Consider the following 24,441-nt stretch of genomic DNA (forward strand, 5'->3'; position numbering starts at 1 on the left):
TTTTACCACATGGTACTGACAGATTGTTTGAGCTGAAAGGAAAAGCCATTCGAAGCTAATTAAGCAGCCATTCCAGCCTCTATTCGCAGGCAGGAGGGAGAGGAACGCCGGCATTTGTCAGCGCCGAATCCAACGTGGGTTTAATTGACAGCGCTACGTGTTTGACTGACAGCTTCTACTACACTGGACCAATTACAAGCAGTACAAGAAGACAGCTGGAAGCTTATTGGATAAAATGCCTTGCTTGGGGGCGGGTCGACCCACGTGGGCTTGTGCATTGAAGGCAACACGTCATAGGCTGATGCCCTCAAGAACAGACGCGTTGTCGCGCGCTGACTTGCTGATAAAGAGAAAGCTTGGAGATGCTTGAGGTCTCATTTGAAATTGCTCGATCAATTTGAGCCTGTTAATGGAAACGCTGCTGCGAAATAAGCACTTTTCACATCGTGGGCATTTAAAGTTATTTACGTGTAATGTTTAATAGCAGAATAGCCATGAGGGGAAATTATCATGTGTGCTCCTATTGAGTATGTTTGCACTGTTGCACACAGTCTCTCGCTGTTTTTGTGTATCAATGACCAGAGTGCACTGATATTTAAATGATTTTTGTTTTGAACAAGTTGTCGGACACACCGATAGCTGTCTGACTTCAGATCCAAAATGGCGAATTCGTGAGCTCACATGTCACCCGACCAATCGGAACAACGGGTGATTTCTTCACCCCACGTGGGATTTGCTGGTTTTGATTGGCTAAAGTACCCAATTGGTTAGCGAGTGGTCCTCTCACGTCAGTCGCGTCCTCGTGTCAGTACTCAGTCTGTGTGTGGTACAACGCGCGACGGAGGAAGCGGGTGTATGCTACCCTGTGCTTTATTTCATAACTACGGACATTTTTTTTTTAAATTCTAGCTGTGCAATTACCCGACAACCATCCACGGGACACCTTGGAAGCTACTTTGACTACTACTGGATTTAATATAACCTCTATTTGAAGGTGTCTTCTCCCACAATATCGAAGGGGGTTCCATAGTCCAGCTGGACAGACGGAGGACGGGACCAGGGAGATCTGAAACAGCACTGTGGAGGAGCGAAAAACGACGTAAAGCAAAAGGGAGCGGATATTTCTTGCTTCTCTGTAGTGACTTGTGCGAAGGAAGGATATGCAACGACCTGTTTGTGGATATTAACATTTAACCTGTGCAAGAGGGGAGGCGAGGGAGTCACTGGAGACAAAGGTAAAAAGCGTGCGACATTACATATCCGCTAGAGAAAACGTGCGCGCGGCGGTGCGCGTGCACTGACTTTGTTCCCTGTGTGTAGGCATAGCCCACTAGAATAAGCCCACTGAGAGCGAGAGATCGCGTGTGCATGAGCGCGTACGTGTTCGCTGAACGCCTCTCAACTCGTTAGATACGAGAAAACAAGCCCAAAGTGTTTCACCAAGGGTGTGATCCAAACTATCAGTGTATACACTGGAGCGTTGTTCTCACTTCTGACTTATTCTAAGAGCTGGAATTAAGTCCACGATATGTGAAAAAAGAAGGTGAGATCCACTTCCACACTGCTGTGTGTGTGTGTGTGTGTGTGTGTGTGTGTGTGTGTGTGTGTGTGTGTGTGTGTGTGTGTGTGTGTGTGTGTGTGTGTGTGTGTGTGTGTGTGCGTGTGCGTGTGTGCGTGTGTGTCTGTGTAGGAGAAGTGAGAGCTTCGATGACTGAGCGCCTCGCAGCCGCGAACGGTACTTTGTCCGCCGCCATCCCGCACCACCCTGGGAGGGGGTGGTGGTGAGCTACTGCACTCGGGTTACTTGAAGAAAAACACAGGAAAACAACCGGTTCCCTCGCGTGAAGGACAGATATGTATCCACAAGGCCGGCATCCGGTAAGTAGCTGTGTTTGATTTGGAAATTGACAAGCCCTTTCAGGTAGCCTCCTCAGTGTGGAGCTACAACACACCTTGCTACTACTCAAGGAGGATTGGCGAGACTCGAGCCTCATTTGCTATTTCAACATGCCTTTTTAATTCAGATGCATTCCTGCATCGGCGTATTGAGCATTTGTGCACATTGCTTCTGTTTGATCAAGTCTGTAAAGAGGAACTTGGAGGTCGTTGACCAAAGTGTTGTTTTGGTTTTACAGGCACCTCACCAGCCAGGGCAGCCTGGCTTCAAATTCACCGTGGCAGAGTCGTGTGACAGAATCAAAGACGAATTTCAGTTCTTGCAGGCTCAGTATCACAGGTAACGGTGAACCTACTTGTGTAAACATCACTGGCTTTCAGCTGGAAAGTAGAGAAAGCTTGCAATGTTTTCTTTTTTTCGTATAGCTTTAAGTACAGCTCCGCTAATTAAAGATGGCTAATTTATGAATGAGACAACACCAGCTAAACGGTGATTGCCATTGCCACAAATGGAGTATGTAATCAAATATTTATCCTTCCCTCTCAAGTCTCAAAGTGGAATACGACAAACTGGCCAACGAAAAGACGGAGATGCAGCGCCACTATGTCATGGTAAGCAGAATTATTGTCAAGATGTCGGTTTGAGTGAGCGTCCACCCGATCCTCCCTTTAGCCCCAGGTAAGCGGTCACAGGTGGTGTCGAGTCGTGTTGTTTTGCAGACGCCGTGTTAGCGCTTGTGCCTGCTGCCGAGTTGTTGACTCACCACGTTTGTGTATTCATTGGATTAGCTGGGGCAGGGCGAGAAGCAGTTGAAACTCGAGCAGGGGTCAAATGCCCGTCTATTGATTGTGGGGTGTGACGACCCCCTCCCCCCAGGGTCCTGTTTATGACCCGACGCGACCCTTCCCAACACACCAAGCGTGACCTGCGGTGGGTTAATGGTCGCTCTGCAGGCTTTGAGCACGAATCAAAGAGGTTTTTGTATCCCCCCCCCCCCCCCCCCCTTAACTATCCCAACGTGACACTCCTGACACCCAGGGGGTCCCGAGATATGAGGGGCACTTGGTGTGTTTTTCATCAGCCCCTGAGATAATAGAGGTCATGTGTCTATTTTAAGAGATATTTTAAATAATCAACTTAGAGCCCAATCCAACCAAGATCCACGTGTTAAGGTTGATGTCAAGCACTGTTTATCATTAGACAATTGGCCATTTGAAATAAATGTATTTTTAATTCAACCAGTTCCAACCAAAGCAATCACGTTGATTGTAATTTACAGGCTTTGGGCTTTGTTCTTTATATGTACAAGTCAGTACACTTTGAATTCACACTATGTTAAGTATAGTAAGCAGTAAAAACATCCCACTGATGTGTTTTGACCGCAATACGCAAAAAAAAAAGTTCATCAGGTGTGAATAACCCTTGTGTCAGTCCGAATGCACATTGTTCTAATGAGGCAAGATAATATGGTGCAGTTTTAGAATTTAGCCTCTAGTAGTATGTCTTGATGTTGGCGCACGCGCAGCGGTTAGCATTAGCACGTCCTAATGCTTTGTCTTCTCTTTGGCCTGCAGTACTACGAGATGTCCTACGGGCTCAATATTGAGATGCACAAACAGGTATGTAGCCATATCCCCCCAGTCTGTGTTTAGCCAAAACAATCTTGTTGTCCCTCCGGTCTTTGTGGAGTGCACGCACGCATCTGACCTTAGTTCCTACCCTCATCTTGCAATGCCTTCAGGAGGCACACACTGGCTTTCTGTAGTGAAAATGCTGACAGGCTAAACAACAACATGAAGGCCACGCTGCCTGATGGGGATGGTTTGATAAGATTAAAGTGAAGTATTTGGCAGACTGTCTGAGAGGATGTGTTTTAGCGTCCCGTCTGAATGCTCTCTTGTGTGTATGTGCACGGCGCCGTGCACGTCTCTGCGTTGTAATCTTGCTCCCTCGCCTTGTTCCAGATGCACAAAAAGCTCATTAGTTTAGCTGCCATCCTGCACCGGGCGGGCGGGCATGGTGCTGTAGGCTACGGCTGAAGATGAAAAGGAGAACGTGATTAGTACTTCCGTACAATGGCCGTGCTTCGCAAAAGAGGAGATGAGAATCCGATATGTCAAAGTCCTTAGATAGTGCCCGCATTTCAGACTTCAGGGTTGGTTTGTGTCATTTTTTTTCAATTCATACCAGCTTATAAAATCTATCTGTTATACATCTTGACTGGGCATTTCACCGTTTTTTGATTGGAGCTTGACTTTGAATCTGAACCAAAACCGTCTCCTTTGAATAAGGAATGTCACCTTGGTTACATGGAAGGCTGTAACTCGCGCTTATGTGAATAATTTTAATTTGTCGATTATTTTGTCGTTTAATCGATGAATATGATGATGTAAATGCAAATGTTTTGTTTTTATTCAACATCAATATCATTATTCTACTTTCATGGAGGGTGACAGATATTGGAGAATATTAACTGCTGAACTAAAATTCAAGGGTTTTGGACAATTTTAAATAAAAAAACAATTTCTTAACGCTCATGATCAAAATCATAATGTATTAATTTGGTTATCGATTTATTGTCGATTCATCGTTTCACCTCTGGGTTAAGGTTTGGTATGATGAGTGAGGAGACTTTGTTGATAGCAATTCATGCTAAATTAAAAATCTAGCCAGATGATATTTAAACAGCATTTCCTCCGTTCGTATCGGCTTTTAACTCTCAAGCCCTCATCACTGTGTTGTCTCATCAGGCGTCATTTCATATTCATTCATTTCCAGTCCCTCTCATTGTTGCATTGTGTTTCCTGCCATCATTTCCACTTCCTCCCTGTACCCTTTCATTGCTTTCCCGGCTAACCCCGGCACCCCATTGATGTGACGTGAACAATGGCCCTGCTGTCGTTAGCGCTTCAATATGATGTATGATAGTCGGAGGAAGCAAGAGGGGAGCTATGGAGACGAATCTAGAAGGTTAATGGCATCAGTGGAAAAGCCAGCTGGAACGGCAGCCTACCACACCATTTATCAGCCATTGCCATTTTTGTGGTCATGCGCTGTATGTTTTGGGGGAGCAGGTTCCGCTCCCTCCCATCTTGAGTGTTGTTGCGGGTCGGCCACTGCGGGTGGCTGCCTTTGCATGGTGGTGGCGGTGTACAAAACAACAGGGTTAAAGTGGCCAAAGAGACAGGAAAGGAGCGAGACGCTTCAGGGTAAATGAGTTAATCGACTGCTCCTCTCCCGTGTGTGTGTGTGTGTGTGTGTGTGTGTGTGTGTGTGTGTGTGTGTGTGTGTGTGTGTGTGTGTGTGTGTGTGTGTGTGTCCTTTTATTTTATCAATAAAGCCTGCCGGTGTCAACGGAGCCCCCTGAATAATGCATGATTCCCGCCACCCCCCTTATCTATCCCAAGCTTGATGAGCGAGTGTTTGTGATGACATCAGCGAGAGGTAAATGGACAGCCCCTTGGCCTTGGATTAGTGGATGCAGGCAGCCATATTACTTTGCCGCCCTGGAAGATTTATTGCAGTGTGGAACAAAAAGACATCAACTGGCTTTGTTGTTATCAGTAACAAAGCAGATTTGAGAAGCGCAGTAAGGAGCTCACACCCTTGTGCATATAAATAAATACTCTTATCGCTGACATGGTAATGCCGGCGATATGTTGACCAAAGTACACGTCCGTCCGCAGAGCTGAGGAGAGCTCAGTGGCTGCCAGGGGCTAATTTGTTTTGACAGTGTCTGCTATGATGGCAAAGACTTCACGCTGGAGGTAATCACCCTCGCTTGCTGTCAATAAGTGATTTTAATTAGTGCAGCTCATTAGACTGCCGACTTTGCGGCAGCGCTCGCGCTCCCTTTCCACTACCGTTGTTTTCGCTTGTAGTACCTATTTAGATGTCACTTGTCAATTCCATAAGAAGATGGAGAGAAAACACATTTGCTGGAAGAGTCTGTGCTTTTGTTCTGTGTACATATCATGTCCCGACTCAGTTTTGGAAGCGTTCCATCAAGAGGCATATTGGCTTCCTAAATGGAGAAAAAAGAGAGTGTGAGGAAGAGCGAAGAGCAGCAGAAAGCAAGCTTGTGCAAATGAATAATTTATAGCAGATTCCTGGAATTGTTTGCCAAGGTGATGATGGCCGACCTGTCTCTAAGCCAAAACAAACTAAGTCGGTGAACACACACACTGCCTCTCAAGGGAGGTTGATGAGGTTACTGGGGGTCTGTGCTTTATTTTGGTAGCCTTGCAAAGGGGAGTGGTCAGGTTGGAGGGTGTGCCTTTGGGCTTTTGTACTCCCAACCACTGGATCATCATGATTGTTGGAGTAGAGAGGAAGCGACGCTTTGTCCGAGTCTATGAAAGGCTCAGGACAGAGAGAGCATTAGAACAACATTGGCTTACTGTATTTGATGATTCCAGCCAGTGGCACCACAAAAAATGTTGGACAAAAATATATAAGCTCTTCATTTGAGTTTTGCACGTATGCGCTCACAATTAAATGACACGCATGCAAAAAGCGTTTTTAATGAACAAGACACCTCTACACTTAGTGGTTCTTCCCGTGCTCTAGCTGAGAACACTATTCCCAAACAACTTCCCACATCACATGCCACTTATTTTCCTCTGCAATTGAATTCTCATCTCTGCTCTCCACTTGGGGACTAATGCCTGCCGCGACAAACAGCCAAATGGCTTTCAACGCACCATTGACAGAGGGACACGGTGGAGGGAGAGCGAGAGAGCGAGCGAGGGAACTCTCCATGCTGTGTTGCTGCTAAACAACCCTGAGTACCTGTAATTGTGGAGCTGCAGCGAAAAGCCCCCGTCACCCTCCAAGGCTTCTGTTTTCAACGATTTCAAGTGACAATAAACGGTTTCCAGTGCCTATCCCCGCCGCTAAAAGCCCAGCGATAAGTCGTCGCTTTTAAGTGGCAGTGAGAAGAATATAGGCACCTGTCAGTCAGTCATGTAGGCCTACAAGCTGTTTGTTTTCTTCGTCAAAGTAGCTATAGAAGTAAGCAAGTGGCCACTTAGCGAGTCCATTTGAAAGGTTTCGTGTTGTCTAATTGTTGACTTGAGTTCCATTTAGCGCTGCGAACTCTTCATATTTTTGACAAATTTGTTGCAGTGTTGCCAAGATTGGGAGGCAAATGTGGTCACGAGGGAAGTTGGCTCCACGCTCAAATGGATGTTTGGATCTGGGATTCCTTTTCCTATGAGAGTAGTGGTTTTGAAAAAGCCGCTATGACAAACACCTGGCGCACCAGATCTGCCGGTGCATTTGACGACATGGCCAATAGATTCTGGGATGGCTCCGTGTAGTGTCTTTGTCGGGGCTGTTTACTGTGAACAAATGGATGTTCTTTATGAGTGGCTTCATTGTCGCTTTGGTTTGTTGTGGCTTTAATAGCCGAGCGTATCGGCACGCCGCTGTTTTCTCTTCACTCCTTTTTGCTCCCCTTGTAGCCGTTTCCAGACAAGTGGCGTGATGGTGAAACACTCTAATCCTACTGTGTGTCATTGCATCCACCCCCCCGCTAATGATGACTGTTAATGAGTTGCCTCTTTTGTCGTCCTTTTTTGTCAGGCCCCTCCTCACTTAGCCGCTCGCTCCCCAGTTATCCCTCATTAATTTCCTGTGCCGATCACATCGACAGGCTGAAAATTCAATTTAATGACCTTCCTCTGCGCGGCACCTAATATGATTTTACGGGCTGTTCTGGTCAGGACCCCGGTCTCATTTACATAATGATCATTTCTGCCAGATAGTGTTGCCCCAGCAACAGATGTTGGATGGGGGTGGGGGGAATGTCACGTGAGCAAGTGGAGGAAGGGTGTAGTGGAGACTCCCTAACAAGGAGGGACGTGAGGAGGCGTTGGTAGGATGAAAGAGGCCAGATGAAGAGAGACAACACTGTGAGACAGGTCAGACAGAACACCGAGGTAATTCCATGCTCTTATTTTTCGTCCTGCTCGCCCCACCCCCACCCACCGCCTCTGCTGCAAAATGAACAGTGATACAAAGGGTTGTGGGAAAAGGCCAATGGCAGCTGCTGTCTCTTCCGATCCACTTTGACCGTCAAACAAGTCTAAGGTTGAAAAGGAGTGGAATGCGGCACACACACACACACCTGCTGGGCCTCCACCGCGAATCTCTCAGAATCAATTAGTTCACATCCCCTGCTTTAGTCAAACCACATCAGCTCGCCGTCAAATCAAAGCATTTCACGTCACCAATCTTGGCTACCCCTCTTTAAGCTTTTCTGCTTGTCTTCATCCCCTCTTCATTCTCTGCATAGTACAGATTTAAAAAGGTTTAAAAGGTACATTAGCTTTTAAGGAATATGTTGGGACATCTAAGTGCCATGGGCAGGCAGCGCAACCTCCATTCATCCAAATACAACACTGAAAAGTACTCTATGTGCCTTATGATGGCCTTCCTCTCTCAGCTAATAATCTGGTCGATACCAAATGTGCCTGTGATAGATAGCGTCCGAGATTTAAGATGACTGCTTCAGCCTGCCCCAAGCTCTCTATGGGCAGTAATTATGAAGTATGGGCCTCATTAGTTTCGTTCCAGCCAGATGGCATTAGCATATTTCAGCCTCCTAATTATATAAGGGCTGAGTCTAATGGTGGCAGTCGAGAGTGTGACGTACATTTCTTTCTCTCCAATTTAGTTAAGGCCATCCTTGATCCAACTGAACCTTGAAGAAATTTGTACAAAATGAATGCCACGTTTTGTTGTATTGTCTGTTTGACTGCTTCGTTCAAATCTATTCTGTAAACACATAGACTGCCCAAGTAAGATTTTTGTCTCCTTTCTCTTGTAGACTGAAATTGCCAAACGCCTCAATGCAATCCTGGCTCAGATAATGCCGTTCTTGTCACAAGAGGTAGGTGCAGCGCCAAGCGACTCATTTTCACAAGAACAGTGGAACCTCCAAAGTCAAACACGATGCAATTGGGATGTCCTACCTCAGAGGGTCCCTACAACTTTGACTGTTATTGTTACCACACCTTGATACCGTATTTTCCGGACTATAAGGCGCACCTTCAATGAATGGCCCATTTTAAAACTTTGTCCTTATATAAGGCGTACCATTAATGCATCATGTCAGATTTTTAATCCAAATCAAATCATTCTCCATTTTATCTTTTTTTTTTCAACTTCAGACACAACAAATTACTTTATAATCACAAAATAATGATCCATAGTCTTTTTGATTCATGATTCATAGTCTTCAGCGGGCCACTTATGATTGATTTCATGACACAATGCTTCGCGCCAGTTTAAATTTAGGAATTTGGTCCATATATAAGGCGCAGCAGACTATAAGGTGCACTGTCGGCTTTTGAGAAAATTTTAGGTTTTTAGTTGCCCCTCATAATCCGGAAAATACGGTAATTGGGAACAACCAAGCTTGAAACTCAAAACCTTAACATGTATTGGATAATTGTAGGCCTCATTTTGTTTCCAATGCATAATAAATAATGCTTTTTCTTCCTGGTGTGTTTCTTGCAGCACCAACAGCAGGTTGCTCAAGCTGTTGAGCGAGCTAAACAGGTGACAATGACTGAGCTGAATGCTATCATCGGGGTACGTGGACTTCCCAATCTGCCTCTCACCGTGTGTATACCCACTCTTCTTTCTTTATTCCACCTGAGAACAAAGACAAGCCCGCATGTGGAGAGGAGTGTTGGCACCCTTAACCAAGACAAATAGTACTGTTGATATTCAAGCGTGCCGCATGAAGCTTTCAATTGGCCCAACTTTTGCTTTCAGCGTACGCTTAAGACAAATGGGGAAAGGGCAACAGATTGGGGAAGACAAAAATGGCTTTGTTAGTTTAAATTTGGTTTTATCATCTAACCAGGCAGTAGACATTCAGACTGAATACAAATCACAACTTCCTCTTTACAATTGCAGACTTGTCTCTGATTTCAGTGTGGTAGCATGTTGATTGTTATGATGTTTACTATGATTTACAATGTTTACAAAATATCTCGCATATTCCCTCCACGGCTGAATCAACATACATTACATCAGATTTACTATCATCCAGCACTGATTTGATATTGTTTGTCATGGCTGCTCCTCAATTAGCTTTAAGGTTCCAGCGGACAGACTTGCCTCGCCTCCCCAGTAAGCTAATGGTCTTTTTTACGACGAGTGAGATCAGAGCTAATGCTATTTATGAGCCAAAAGTTTTGCTTGCTTTGACCGTGTTTGAGGCCTCACTTAAACTTTGTATTTTCCTCTTTTTGATTCAGGGCAGCAATCTAATTGCACTTTAAAAACCAGTAATTGGCCTTTTAATAGTTACAAGGCAACATTGCTCTCCAGCCAACGAAACCTTTTACTTATTTGGTCCTCCATCTGCTTTTATTTAAGCTCAAGACGCTTCCTAATAGCCATCTTGGACCCAGATGTTAGAGTGACCCTTTTGATTAGTCCCTTTCTGTAGCAGAGGTTAGTCAGTGGTTAGCTTGTCCCAGTGGCAGGGGGTCAAGTCTAATGAGAGGTGGATAGTGAAATTCGATTAAACAAAATGAGCCCTGAGCACAGCCCCCAGTTTTAGAGATAATTACTTCCTATTTCCCCTTGAAAGAGGTCAGTCTGTCAGCAACGGGAATGACCTTTCTTTAATTACAGATGGGCAGGAACAGACAGAACGCAGGCAGAGGAAAGAAAAGCTTTATTATTTGCTAGCAGACGTGGCAGGTAATCAATCTCCCTGCCGACTTGACATTCCAAAACTGGCTCACCAAAATCTAATCAAACGAGAGACATTTTTGTGTTCTCACCATGTTCAAAGCATAGCTGGATATTTTTCATTGCAGTGACCAGCACCAACTGTGTGCATGAGGACGTCACTTATCGTTGTCTTAATTATCCATCCTGAAACTATACGTTAGCATTCAAATCATGCTAGGCGACGTTGCGTCTCGGTTCACAGAGGTGTACTTAAGTTGGCAATGCTACATTCTATACATGATGTTTCTCCTCATTTGTCTGAATCTGTTCCTCCTGTCCCCTTTTGTCCTTCAGAAGCAGCAGCCGCCTCACTGTATCTATCCAACCTTCATGGTCAGAAATGATTCAAAGCACTACGTATCTGTTTAATCCAGCTTGCCCGCAAAATAACATGCATCGCTTTTCACAGGAAGATGTTGAGGATGATGCTTGATTTGTGTGTGTGCGTGTGTGTGTGTTGGCGTCTCGTCAGTCGTCCGTGTTGGGCGGGTATCGCAGGTTTGCAGGCGACGAGATGATTACTTGGGAGTAAAAAGCAGCGAGAGCCGCGTAGACATTTTGCTGCTGATTAATTTGTGTAATCAGCCAGGTGTGTTTTTAGGTAGCTAATGTGCTGATCAATGATCATTGTCCCACTTGTTAAGCTTGTGTGCCAGCTGCTTTGTGCTGGTGCTGGTGTTGACGCTGCTCGCTCCGCCTGACGCCTGTTGTGTTCTGCGGGGAGTCGGTTTCGCCTAGTTAACTTTAATTGCCTGTTTCCTGTGGAAGTTGCCTGGGCTGCAATGGCGTTTACGCATAATGAAAAAAGATAAGAGTGAAAGGGAACCAGCTCTTTAGCCATGAATATTGAATTGGAAGCAATTTATTTCACTTCCTCCCTCCCCCGCTCCCCCCCATTCCCTTTCTCGCCCTTTTCCTCACTCGTCTGCCCAACCACATTTTACTAATGAGGCTTCTTGATAACGATCCCTGCGCACTTTTCCTAATTAGGCGCACTGAATAGGGATGCCCATGCCCCAATCCCATGCTCACTCTTCCACCCTCTTGTTAGCGGCTGATTCTGTCTCACCACACTTTTGTCTCTTTTGTTTACATTTTGTCACCTCTGTAGGAAACGATGTGCACATTTAGCAATAAGCAATGCTGTCTCTCAGTTGCCTTCATTTACAAAATGCTCCCATGTTTAGTTTGAAAAACAGAACTAGTGGTCATTTTATCAGGCTTTTTTTTTTTAAAAAATACTCTGTTTTAGTCCAATGTCAAGTGTGCTTATTGTTTTTTTGCAACCTCATCCTGACTTTATCGAGTCAGGTTTTACTCAACTATGTCGAGCATTTTAGTCGCTTTGTTTTTGTTTTTACTTCAAGAAAACAACATTTTGTTCATTTAGGTTTAACCAAGAAAAAGTGTCAGCATTTTTATCTAGTGTTAGTTGGGAGAATAAACAGGTTCATGTTCATACAGTTAGTTTGGTTAGCCAGCATTAGTTTACAGTTAGTTTAATGTTATTGTGGGAACATTTTTGTCTCGTCTTCATTAATCCACAAGAAATGCATACTAATTTCGTCCCAATCGTTGTTTATTAATGAAGGTCTCACTCCCGTCTAGTTTTCGTGCGATGAAAAATGTGTGTTGACAAAAATATTTGTCTAATTTTTTATAGTGAAATTAACACTCCAGAGAACCAACTAATATATAACCAACTATAAGTTCCATCTTTTTAATAAGCCTCTGTGAAATAACTCCAATGCTAGTCTATTTCCTGCATTGCATGTATGGATGAGGTCATGGGGATCCCATCTACGATAAGAATAGCAGTCATGATTTTTGTGAGCTGTTGATGGATGCGCTTAGTGTTATTTAACCTTGTAGCTTGCACTTGGTTCCCTTTTGCCTGAGTGGCTGATTAACTCGACTCTGTGACTAAAGTGACTGTCGACTCACTTTACCCCGACTGCCTTTTACATAGAGACAGACATCTGAGGCCTCTTGGGGGTTGTGGGTCCGCATGCGTATGACTGTGCTCCAAAGGGTTTTAGTTAAGCTGATTCTGCTCTCATTGTTTTTTAATGACTGTGCTGACCAAAGTGTTTAAACATACCTCTCCATTAAAAGCATTGATTCATTGTGACTTGATTTAGAGCACTCCAATCTGGACATCTGAAGACTTTGGAAAAGTCTTTGCTTTAAATGCTTCTGATACATCATCACTGTGTCCTTGACAACAAGGCAAGGTCCATAATGGAAAGGTTTAATAAGATTGGTGGGGAGGAACTGCACTTTTCCATCATAGTCTTGACTTCGCTCCAACATCTTAGACCACTCACCCCAGGAATGTGGAAGATGGGGTCAAAGCTAATCTTCCTGTAATAACTACTTAATAGCTTTAGTTGTTGATGTTATTTTGTTGCGAACAAAACTGCCAAGCTGGGCATGTCATGAACCAGCTGTCATTCTCCTTTACGGGTTGAATTGTGGAAAAAATGATATGCAAGGAAAGGCCACATTATATTTGCCCACAATAGTGAAGCGAATTGCTTTCCTTTCAGTGAATGAGCTGGATCAGCTTGTTGGCGATCACCGTCATCTTGCTATTATGATCCATAAATGGTTTGGCCTGGAAATAAATGTTGGTGTAAGCATGCATAGATAGAGTGCAGCCATTCAAGGACTCACTTCCCAGCCAACCCACGTGTCCTCTTGTCTTCCCTCCTGCCTCCCTCTATTTGTTGCAGCAGCAGCAGCTACAGGCCCAGCACCTCTCCCACGCAGCCCACGGGCCACCTGTGCAACTGCCCCCACACCCTTCGGGTTTACAGCCACCCGGCATCCCCCCTGTGACGGGTGCTGGTTCTGGCCTGCTTGCGCTCGGAAGCCAGGCGCACCTGCCTGTCAAGGATGAGAAGAACCATCACGACCTGGAGCACAGAGGTGAGGCGCACACTCTCACTCACTCGCTCACTCGCTCGCCAGAACGAGGAGGTTTCAAATGTAAATTGGTTGAGTAGATTAAACGGGGCGGGTGGGGAGCATGTTTAATTGGTTTACGGGTTACGGTGCAGTTAATTGACCGTAGTGCAATTTGCATTCACAACCCTGAACTGGAGACATTTTAAAATACCAATTTGTCACTGGCCTATTGAGCATTAACAAACATTTATTAATCAGTAATGAAGGTATTAAATATAGCCTATAAAATGGTTCTAATGATACCTTATCAGACACGGGTATTAAAATGAATTATGCAGTTGATCACATCAGCAATGAGATTAATCTTTGATCTGAATAATGTATTACTTTTGTCTGATGAAAGCACAGAGACCTGTGACACCCATACTAATTTGCTTTTTGCTTTTCTCTCTCCTGGCCCCTCATCTTTTCATTCGCCTCTGGCTATTCCTCTGAAAGAACGGGAGTCGAGCACGGTACGTTTACTCCCCACTCTTTTTTTGTACCTGTCTTTGCTGGTGATTAGGTGTGCCTAACGGAGACTCAAGATCCTCCGAAATCCATGTTCTCCATGTAAGAACACACATTTTGCGTATACGAGTGCACTAGCACGAAGTTATTCGCTGACTGAAGTCAAATATTGAAGTCTAACCAAATAAAGTCTAAAGCCATCTAATCCTGGAGGAAAATGACTCTGATCGGACAGCGCGGATTAGTAGGCAGCTCTAGCTCCTTTAATTTCATCTCAACTTGGACTGTCCTTCTATTCTCAAACAGTTGGCTGGCCAATAACTGACTCCCTTTCAACAGCTTTTATTCCAATACTCTTTGTGTGCTTTCATTTTTTTTTTGGGTGTACTCCTCTTGAACAATGTTCACCAGTCACCCCACTCGCGCCATTTTATCACTCTGCCCTCTCATGTTAAAGTCCCCGTTTATTGGAGTGCCTCGTAGCGTTCCGATAACTGGAGCGTAATGCTTCGTTGGATGGGATGGGACAGATTACGTTCCCATTGACTGGCCTTTGTGAATGGGCCCACTCATGTCTGAAGGGAAGCCAAACTATGCCTCCGCCTTGTGTCATGACAAGCGCCCACCAGTGCCGGCACACCTGATCTCGCCACACCTCTTTCCACTCGGGCTTCAAGGTAATCCAACACCAGACAAGGTGGAAAGTCGACGGTTACTGAGTGCAAGCGCAGCCCTTTAAAGGTCACCCACCGGCTTGCATACAAAGACGAGCTGTATTCCATCAATCAATGCGTCGCTTTCCCCGTGCCTCTAATGAGCACTTACTGCACAAATTTTCATATATTGAGCAAGATGTAGGAAATTGGAAATGATTGAATCGTGCTTAGCTGGATGAAGGAAGTCTGACTCTTTATGTGCTGGCCTGTGCCAAAGCATTTTCCAAAGGGCTTGTGGTGTTATTGGCTGCGTGTATCATTAAGAGCCAGGAGAGGCAACTTCCCTTCCTTTTCTAAGTCATCACTTAGCCTTCGTCTGACTTCTTTCCCCGACCGCTTTTTCTGCTCATTCCTCTTTTCCGATGAAGGCGCGTGTTTCGGTGTGGGCTGCCCTCAGAGTTCTCTCTCCTCACCCAATGTTGTTGCCTGTCAGCGTGTTTGACCGCAGCACCGGAGGCCCGACTACAAAGATCCCTTTTGCAGTTACTTGGAAAGTGCCAGTTCATGAGGGCATTCCCACTATGTGGGCAGAAGCTCATTGCCTGCCACACAGCTCTGCTTATAAGTTATTTTCATTTGACTCTTTCCTTTCCTCGACCTATTTTCCCCATACCCTCTTTGTGTTGTCACATTAATTTAGTGGCACCTTTTTAGCCAGGAGTTGATTTTCGATCAACTTTGCTGTCAGTTGTTGATAGTAAATGATAGTGTCATACTGCCAACATTTAGATGTTCCTGCAGTAAATGTCTTTACTTCTTATTTGCAAGCGTGTGCATGTTGCTAAGCTACAATTATTTCAGTGTATAATAAAGCACCTTTGCTCATTTCCTTGTTTGATTTAAATGACTAAATTGCTTCAGGCATGTTTCTGAATGTGTTTAAGAGGATTAAGTGTGGATGTGTGTTTGTTATGGTTCAAGAATAATGATGGGTATTTCCATGGGCCATCCCGCCAATCTTTCTTTACCCTTGAATGACAAATCTATCCAGAGCCACTGTGCACTTGCTTTTATTCAACATTGCCACAGCTTTGAAGAATAGAAGCCAGAGTCATGTCTCCAGTGTTGGCTAGAAGTTGACGAAGCAGTGGTTTCTTGGTCCCTTGCATCTGGCGCTTTTCTTGACTAAACGGTCAATTTATGTGTTTACTTGCTTACAATCAGTGCCATGATAGAGGAAGATGACAGACTCCAGGCTGAACTAGCTTCCGTCAGTGTTTTTTTTTACCCTCCAATATTTCTTTGATGTAAATAATGAAAGATCTTCCATCTTTTGGAGCATTTAATTTACACTGACACATCTTTGTATTTGTTGGCAGAATAATTCTGTGTCGCCATCAGACAGCCTGCGGGCAGCAAGTGAAAAGCACCGCGGCTCCTCAGATTATGGACTTGACCCTAAGAAACGTAAAGTGGACGACAAGGACAACATGAACAGATATGTGAGTCTTTTTGCTTCAAATGAAAAAGCTCCTCCACAGGGCCCAATGGCAGAAGTAAAGTGCACCAATAATGGAGAAAAGTAAAAGGACACACGGCCATGAAACTATCATAAAAATTGGATGAGTTCAAAATTGAAAGCATTTTGTTGTCCTCAATGTCTTGGTACAAGTACTAATTAGGCTTTAGCAGAATGGAAAAAAATATATATATATATCCTCAACCCACAAGTGTGTGGTACTATTTTGTCATCTACTAATTCATTGCTAGACTAATCCAGACAGTGAGCAGCGATTTCCATCTCGCTCATTGTTTGTTTGTTTTTTTCTTTCAGATAATGCATGAGAAACGTCATTTTTGAAAATGTAATTATAAATAAAGCAAAACTTTTTGATGTGAATTTTCAGGTGGATTAAATGAACCAGTCTGCTGATCAGACTAAAACGCAAACTTGTCTATTTAGGTTAATATTGTCCTATGATTTTGAGAGGTTATTTACTTAGCGTATTCTGCCTCCGGCATGCCTTCGTTTCAGGATAGCGATGGAGACAAGAGCGATGACTTGGTGGTGGACGTTTCTAACGAGGTAAGACGGCGTCGGCACAATGCTGCCCGGCCGCATTCCACAGTGTTAGCATTGCTAACGACAACTGTCTGTGAAGGAATCAATGCCTCCCACCCACACTGTTGCCAAAATGTCTGTCCTCGTGTTGATTGTATTTCGTTGTTATCATTCTTTTGGCGCCCATGCGTAAAATAAGACCAGGATAAAAGGGAGCGGCAGGTGAATGAGAAGTGTTTGTGTATGAGAGCGTTAGAGCACACATGAGTATACTATATATTATCTGTGTTTGCACATGAGGCCCCAGTTTGTTTGACCTACGTGTACATGCCAGTCACTTTCCTCCGGTCTGTTTGCTCAGTCTCTCTCCTCGTCTGTCTCGTTTCGTTCCCTCCGTAGGATCCGACCACCCCGCGTGGGAGCCCCGCTCACTCTCCTCCGGAGAACGGGCTGGATAAATCACGGGTTCTGAAGAAAGACGCCGCCCCTAACAGCCCTGCTTCGGTGGCGTCCTCAGGAAGCACGCCGTCCACCAAAGCAAAGGACCACACCCATATGACGGTGAGTGACATTTCGAAATAAATAAAGACTGGATGAAGTAAAAAGATGCTCTCCTAACAGGCTTGAAGTGACGGACTAAAACGTATTTGTACAATGGAATGGGTAGTTTTGAAGGAGTAGTATTGAGAAGGCTTAGCAGGAGGCTACAATGAGTGGCTTGAGGGGGCAGTGGGTCGATGCTCAGTGGAAAGCAAACCTCCTTTCAATCGCATTTCTGGCTTAGCCAATAAGTGGCCATTCCTTCTTTACTGAGACTATAAATACGTAAGTCTGAGACATGCTCCATTTTCCTTGTTATTTTCTCCTTCCATCGTTTCCCTTTTCGCTAATGTCGTAACCTCGCCTGGTTTGACATTAACCGTTCCAGTAAAGAATGACACTCCGCAGCCCTTTGCTAGACACTCAGCTTCCTTCTCTCCATCCCTCCTTAATGTGTTTGACCAGGCTGAGAAGCCCAGCTCTTTTCTCTTGATTGCGGATGGAAGAAAGAGCTTCATTATGACAAAGTGTTGGGGCCATCATCTCGCTTGTCTGGCTATGTTTAATGAGCTTGACCTCTTAGCAAAGGTTTATGCTTTGACTCCCACTCAAACCATAACTGTAATGAAGTGCCAGTGTGGGATTGGTTTACCCTGAGCTATCCGCTCAGATTGTCACTCTGGATTTCCTGGGACTATTTTTAGCTCCTTTTTTTAATTTTATTTTTATTTTATTTTTTTTATGTAACTGGCTGGTTTCATTCGGCGGGTACACTGAACATTTTCCGGACAAAATAAACGCACCAAACAAGTAAAAGATGTTTGTTGTTTTAGAATGACAAGTCATCTACACCGAGCCTGAAGTCCAACACGCCCACACCCAGAAATGAGGCACCCACACCAGGAACAAGCACCACTCCAGGGCTGAGGCCTCTGACTATGGGTAAACCGCCTGGCATGGAGGCGTTAGGTATTAAGCATACTCATGCCCCAGACCTGCTGCAAACTTATTTTGGATACCTGAATGGAAATAATGAACCTGACTTTATGTTCTATCGTCGGGGTCACCAACTTTTTTTGAAACTGAGAGCTACTTCTTGGGCAACCACTTTCATACTCCCTTCTGAAATAAGATATTTGTTTCAAATATTTTGGGATAAATCTTGTCAGCACAAATGTAAATGTTTCAGTACTATACAACACTGTACGGTTGTTTTCGAATTAAAACAATGCAAGCTTATTCAAACAAATAGCAACAAACAACTTAAATCCAGCTCAGATCTAAGTGGAACTATTTATTAAACCCGCACTTAGTTTTTGTAGTCCCCTAACATGATGTTTGTCCTCTGTAGCTGCCCCTGCCCTTCGCACACCCCTTTCCATTGCGGGTTCCTACGCCACCCCCTTTGCCATGATGGGTCATCACGAGATGAACGGATCCCTCACCAGCCCGGGGGTCTATCCTGGTCTGATTTCACCTCAGATGAGTGCCGCGGCAGCCGCCGCAGCTGCTTATGGACGCTCACCCATTGTAAATATCTTTTCGTCAATCTTGAGTTTCCCACATTTTGCATACTTCAGCCTCATCATTGTGGCACTAGCGTTGACGTGAATTAATCATCTCAGCTTGTGCAATGTGTATGCAAAATGACTCGTGGAAAGTTAAGTATTCAGTCTATATTTCCATAATTCTGCGAATATCGCTGCTCCCCTGGCTATTGCTTTGTGTACGTAATGAAAAAGAACAAAGACTGCCAAGATCCCATTACTTTGATGTTCAGTCGTTAGCATTCTAAAGGCTTGAAAAAGGCGCTTCCCTAAAATGAATCTCATGTTTGAAAATCTCCCAGGTTTTCATTAGTATTACCAAGTGGGATGTTGTGTTATCTTGTGTAAAGCTTCTCTGTTCGCAGTTGAGTCGAAACTCTGGTTTTCAGGGAATTTGCCTTCAAACGATTGTATGGGGCCTCCGTGTGCTTTCAATAGATGAAAGAAGGCGTAATTTCCCATTTGAGTCTTTTAATAGTCCAACTTATATCAGCAGGTTATCATTTGGTTTATATGCTTTACACAACTTGTTTATGCAGGCAGGATTTGACCCGCATCCCCACATGAGAGCTCCAGGCCTGCCAACCAGCCTCCCTTCCATTTCAGGAGGAAAACCGTGAGTATTTGAAGCTCTCGTGTTGCTTGCAGTGCATACATCATCTGACTGAGCTAAAGAGTTTGAGATGTAAAATAAATATCGGTTACCACCGATTCAATTTGTGGCAAAGTTAGGCTATAACGCTCACTTTTTGTATTTCTGACCCATTTTCGGTGTGATGACGCATTCTCGGTGGAGTTCACTCTCCCAGTTGAACTTGGCTAAATTTCGTACAGATCATTGGTTTGATAATAGCATAGCATATCAGCTTGTTATGAATTCTTTCTGTTAGTGCTCTATGTTTCACCCCCTGTGTCAAAATGACAAAGCTACTCTGACAAGAGACATACATTTCTCAAGTTGATCTCCTCTCCTCGCCCCTTCTGGCTTTTTTTTGCAGGGCGTATTCTTTTCACGTGAGTGCAGACGGTCAGATGCAGCCTGTGCCCTTCCCCCCAGACGCACTGATAGGCCCGGGCATCCCGCGGCACGCTCGTCAGATCAACACACTGAGCCACGGGGAAGTCGTGTGCGCTGTCACCATCAGCAACCCCACTCGTCACGTCTACACAGGCGGCAAGGGCTGCGTCAAGATCTGGGACATCAGCCAGCCAGGCAGCAAGAGCCCTGTGTCCCAACTTGACTGTCTGGTAATTAGTTGTCATTGTTTCTTACACAGTCATGGCACAATGCCTTTTTTATAGGCCTCCAAGCAGCCGGGATATATTTATATACTCTCGCTATAACGGCTCATTGCTTGAGTCCGGTTCCCCATCCCCACTGTAGCTTAACCCCACATCCCTGTGGGAGTGAAATGTGAGTAATTTGGCGGTGCCGCGCTATGCTGAAATAATCCTTTGGTGCGGAGGGGGGAAAAAAATCCTGCTGAGTAAAGATGTTCTGATTGGCTGACCTTGTCTGCCATTACCGAGCTCGTTGCTCCCTTCCAATTGCCTTCCATTTCGCATTTTGATACTGCGGCTTCATCCCCTTTACATGGCTGCAAACATCCTCAAGGTGCATTGGGAGTGCAATTGGCTCTTATAAAGCCGTCAAGGTGCTGTTTTAATTCGGTTGAGAGCATCCACGCTCCTGACTCTTGCCCTGACTGCTTCCCTATAACTCTTGTTAAAGCTGACACCTTTGTCTTCACTTTATCACGAGAGACAAAAAGGTTTTTCCAAAACTGCTCTCGTCCATTGAAGTGTTGAACTCCGTCCTGATCGTTGTTACCCTACATACTTGCAATTGGAGGTCTTTTTCTTAGTGTAGCTGGGAAAAAAGTATCAAGATGTTCCCCATTTATCCGGACAATGCTCACCTCTTGTTTGTGCTTCAGAACAGGGACAATTACATCCGCTCGTGCAAGCTGTTGCCTGATGGCCGCACCCTAATTGTGGGCGGCGAGGCCAGCACACTGACCATCTGGGACTTGGCATCGCAGACACCACGAATTAAGGCGGAGCTTACTTCCTCCGCCCCAGCCTGCTACGCGCTGGCCATAAGCCCCGATGCAAAGGTCTGCTTCTCCTGCTGCTCGGATGGCAACATCGCCGTGTGGGACCTCCATAATCAGACTCTTGTCAGGTAAGTACACTGACATGGTAATAGAAATGTACAAGCGGATTCATGGAGCCTCCTCCTGTCTTGTTCCAGGCAGTTCCAGGGCCACACGGATGGAGCCAGCTGTATCGACATTTCGCATGATGGAACCAAACTCTGGACCGGAGGCCTGGACAACACAGTCCGCTCTTGGGATTTGAGAGAAGGGCGGCAGCTCCAGCAGCATGACTTTACCTCACAGGTGAAGAACAGGCACATTCAGGCTGCCAAGAGTGAATATTTTGATTCCTGCAAGTGTCATAGTCAGTTCTTTGGTTGGTCCTCGTTGCAGATCTTCTCCTTAGGCTACTGTCCCACTGGAGAATGGCTGGCTGTGGGCATGGAGAGCAGCAATGTGGAGGTGTTGCACCACACTAAGCCTGACAAGTACCAGCTACATCTGCACGAAAGTTGTGTCCTCTCACTCAAGTTTGCCTACTGTGGTAAGAAATTTAAAGCATATGTACACATGAGAGATTTCACCGGACTTAGTCATGCCGTTTTGAAGACTGTCTTGAAGGGAAAGATTGCAATGAGAACAGCCAATTATAAGAAAAACTGAAGACAAACGGTTTTGTTGTTGTTGCTGCTGAGCACGGGAGCACTCTGAGAAGTCTTGAATACACAGAGAAAGTTGGAGTTCTCAAGAAATCACACATCATTACTCAGCTCGACATGTTGAGTAGTAAGCAAAGTATCTGCTAGATGAGGGAGACAACCGGGTCACAAATCCTGTTCACATTCTGAAGAACCCTTAATGTTCTGAACTGTTAATGAGTTATTGACTGTGCTAGTTGTATTTTTTTCCTTGTGGAATTCTTGATGCAGCCCAGGCAGTTTGAGAATCCTGTCTTAAGTAGCACAGGTAATGCGCATACTGTGTGTCTACTCACCTCAGTATTACAACTTTGCCGTTATTTGAGTTCGAGTTGCTTGGATATTTGTTTTTCATGGCCAAGTGTAATTTAGACAATCGTTATAAATATTAACTTTAACCTGAGGAAAAGAATGCACTTCTATGTCAGAGTGACTCTCTGTTGTACACGTTATATAAGGTAAAATAACATTACTTTGGAACAAACAAAGTCAGGAAACAATCCTGCACAGTAAACTACTCCAAGTGGGTTGTTGAATGTTGGCACGCGTTCGCCCATGTCGCCGATTGTCGAGTTTATTTATTTATTGTTTTGGTCAGGGTTTGTTCAAAGTCACGAACGGTCCTAAAGACAGTTTTAATAGTCACAAACAGCTTTGTAAGAAAAAGTGCTTGCAACCTTTTGAAGCTGTTTGCAACCTTTAAGGAACCCTGATGAAAAACAACACCATTCGGCATGTGTACAAACACTTGCAGCTGAGTGAGATAGCGGCTTAATCCCTCCTACGGCACTCTGTCGTATTTCAGCCACTCCAGAGCCGGTTCACTCAAATGGTGCTTCTTCCGGGCTCTTGCCGCCATTAATTACACCATTAGCCGACTAGTCATTTGGGTAATTAGTCAGAAGCTGATTTAAATAATTATCTGAGCGGAAATAGAGCGGGACGCCATTATGAGATTTTTTTCAGATCGTTTATGTTGTGCTATTTTCCCCAATTAGCTTTTATGGCCATTGATGGACAAATTCAGTCATTATGCATTTGCCTCCTGGCTACAGTTACGGCGTCAGGACATAAATGTCACCAAATGCTCAGACCAGATTCCAGATCATTTTCTGAAGGCAATTATTCTGTGTTTGCAGGTAAATGGTTTGTAAGCACGGGGAAGGACAATCTGCTGAATGCATGGAGGACTCCCTATGGTGCCAGCATATTCCAGGTATTAACATCAGACAATGCACATTGAACAAGCAGAACATGCTACATAACGGCAATTCTCCAACATAGATGTTGTCTGGACTAAGTTGAGATCCTGCTTTTTTTTTTTTTTCTCCTTGGTCTAGATTTAGGATTTGTAAACGTAACCATCAAATCTATGTTACGAGTGTAGGCCTGTATGCAATAGAAGTGCTAAACATGACCTTGTTTTATTTGCACAGTCCAAGGAGTCGTCTTCGGTCCTAAGCTGTGACATCTCGGCAGATGACAAATACATTGTGACGGGTTCTGGTGACAAGAAAGCCACAGTCTATGAGGTCATCTACTAGAGACACTCTCACTCTGCTTTAGCACTTCTACTGAGACTACTCTTCGCCCTGACTCTGCCATCTATCTGCAAAGTGGAACACAAGACTTTTATCCACCCCTGAATACATCTGCCACAGGGAAGCTGATTTTTATGTGCAGCCTTTTGTCGGGGGAGAGGGGCGGTTCACATTTTTGTGTCTTATTGTCTTTTGTATTTTCTTTTTTTTGGAGTATTTGAGCCTAACCCAATGAAGCAGTGCTTCAGCCCTGAGAACCATGGTCCATAGATGTCTTGTGAAAAGTGTACATATTGGATTAAATAAAATTACCTTTTATATATATTATAAAATATATATATATATTTTCATGTCCTGGGTGTACTTGTGATAAGTTTTGGCCCTCACCGTCTTACTGAAAATGTGAGCGCAAATCATAGATTAGAACTTTTGAACTGTAACTCACTTTTGTTGTTTCCTTGAAGCACATTCTTCGGGCTGACCTTTACAGCGAGATGCAGTGAAACGGGACATTGTAAACTAGAACGTTGTGGAACATCTAAATGGCCTTTCAGCTCAGTGCTCTTGCGAGATAATGTGGTCTGATCTGCATTGCGTGATTCTTTTGTGCCACAGTGGGACCCAGTGAGACTGATCGAAAAGAAGAGATTGAGTGAGTTTAATGTTTAGCGAAACCCTTGGACCTCAGTTGGCAGCGGAAGCACTGCAGGAGCCATGAACTTAACGACAATGTGCTTTTAGCTAACTTTACATAACAAGGGTTGTAGAATTGCACCATCGATTTCTTAACTTGAGGCTACTGTTAAAAAGTCCATCCCAAGCCATTGGAGTCAATCTGCCTCCTCTGTTTTTTCATTTTAGCATTTTATTCATTGAATGTGTTTGGTCGCTCATGACTGGAAGGCAGGTAGGCGTCATCGATGTCGTTGACTCCACCTTTCAGTCCTTTAGGAAATGATCAGTGCCTGTTCTTGATGAAGCCGTGGGAGACAAAAAAAATACGCACGACTGAATCAAGTTGCTCATGTTGACATGAGCACTGAATTGGACTGGTTTTTTTACACTGTGCTCCCAATGTCAGTCTTTCCTACAGAAAACAATAGGGGAGGTGTTGTGGGGAGGATTGCACTTCCCACTGTATCACACCAAAGTATGTAGCAAATGCTGTCAGCACTGGGAAGAAATGTATAGTTGTTAATAGATCAATAAACCTTTTTGTAGAAA

The 24,441-nt window shown here is 44.5% G+C and overlaps 1 protein-coding gene across 14 annotated transcripts; it reads left to right on the plus strand.

Moving 5' to 3' along the window:
• The first annotated feature begins 771 nt into the window (after positions 1-771).
• tle3b (TLE family member 3, transcriptional corepressor b) lies at positions 772-24,441 on the plus strand. Of its 14 annotated transcripts, none has more exons than XM_049717709.2 (22): positions 772-1,235; positions 1,691-1,878; positions 2,136-2,236; positions 2,445-2,508; positions 3,472-3,516; positions 8,730-8,792; positions 9,422-9,526; positions 10,949-10,987; positions 13,390-13,584; positions 14,020-14,079; positions 16,110-16,232; positions 16,766-16,816; positions 17,192-17,353; positions 18,166-18,301; positions 18,684-18,862; positions 19,419-19,495; positions 19,878-20,127; positions 20,817-21,064; positions 21,134-21,281; positions 21,372-21,522; positions 22,816-22,892; positions 23,113-24,441. In XM_049717709.2, the coding sequence occupies exons 2-22, from the start codon at positions 1,855-1,857 to the stop codon at positions 23,218-23,220; spliced, it is 2,406 nt and encodes an 801-aa protein (XP_049573666.1). In that variant the 5' UTR covers positions 772-1,235; positions 1,691-1,854; the 3' UTR covers positions 23,221-24,441. The 14 variants fall into 14 exon arrangements, with proteins under 14 accessions (XP_049573666.1, XP_049573667.1, XP_049573669.1 ...); XM_049717710.2 differs by having other exon boundaries at positions 13,393-13,584; XM_049717712.2 differs by having other exon boundaries at positions 773-1,235; positions 9,422-9,496.

This window comes from Syngnathus scovelli, chromosome 4 (genome assembly GCF_024217435.2).
Source record: "Syngnathus scovelli strain Florida chromosome 4, RoL_Ssco_1.2, whole genome shotgun sequence".
Classification (NCBI taxonomy): domain Eukaryota; kingdom Metazoa; phylum Chordata; class Actinopteri; order Syngnathiformes; family Syngnathidae; genus Syngnathus; species Syngnathus scovelli.

Excerpts from the sequence above, each read along its gene's own strand:
- tle3b (XM_049717709.2), top strand. The coding sequence starts at position 1,855 with ATGTATCCACAAGGCCGGCATCCG. Across the intron at positions 18,302-18,683 it reads GCCTGGCATGGAGGCGTTAG|CTGCCCCTGCCCTTCGCACA; the intron begins GTATTAAGCATA and ends TGTCCTCTGTAG. Across the intron at positions 21,065-21,133 it reads CATAATCAGACTCTTGTCAG|GCAGTTCCAGGGCCACACGG; the intron begins GTAAGTACACTG and ends GTCTTGTTCCAG.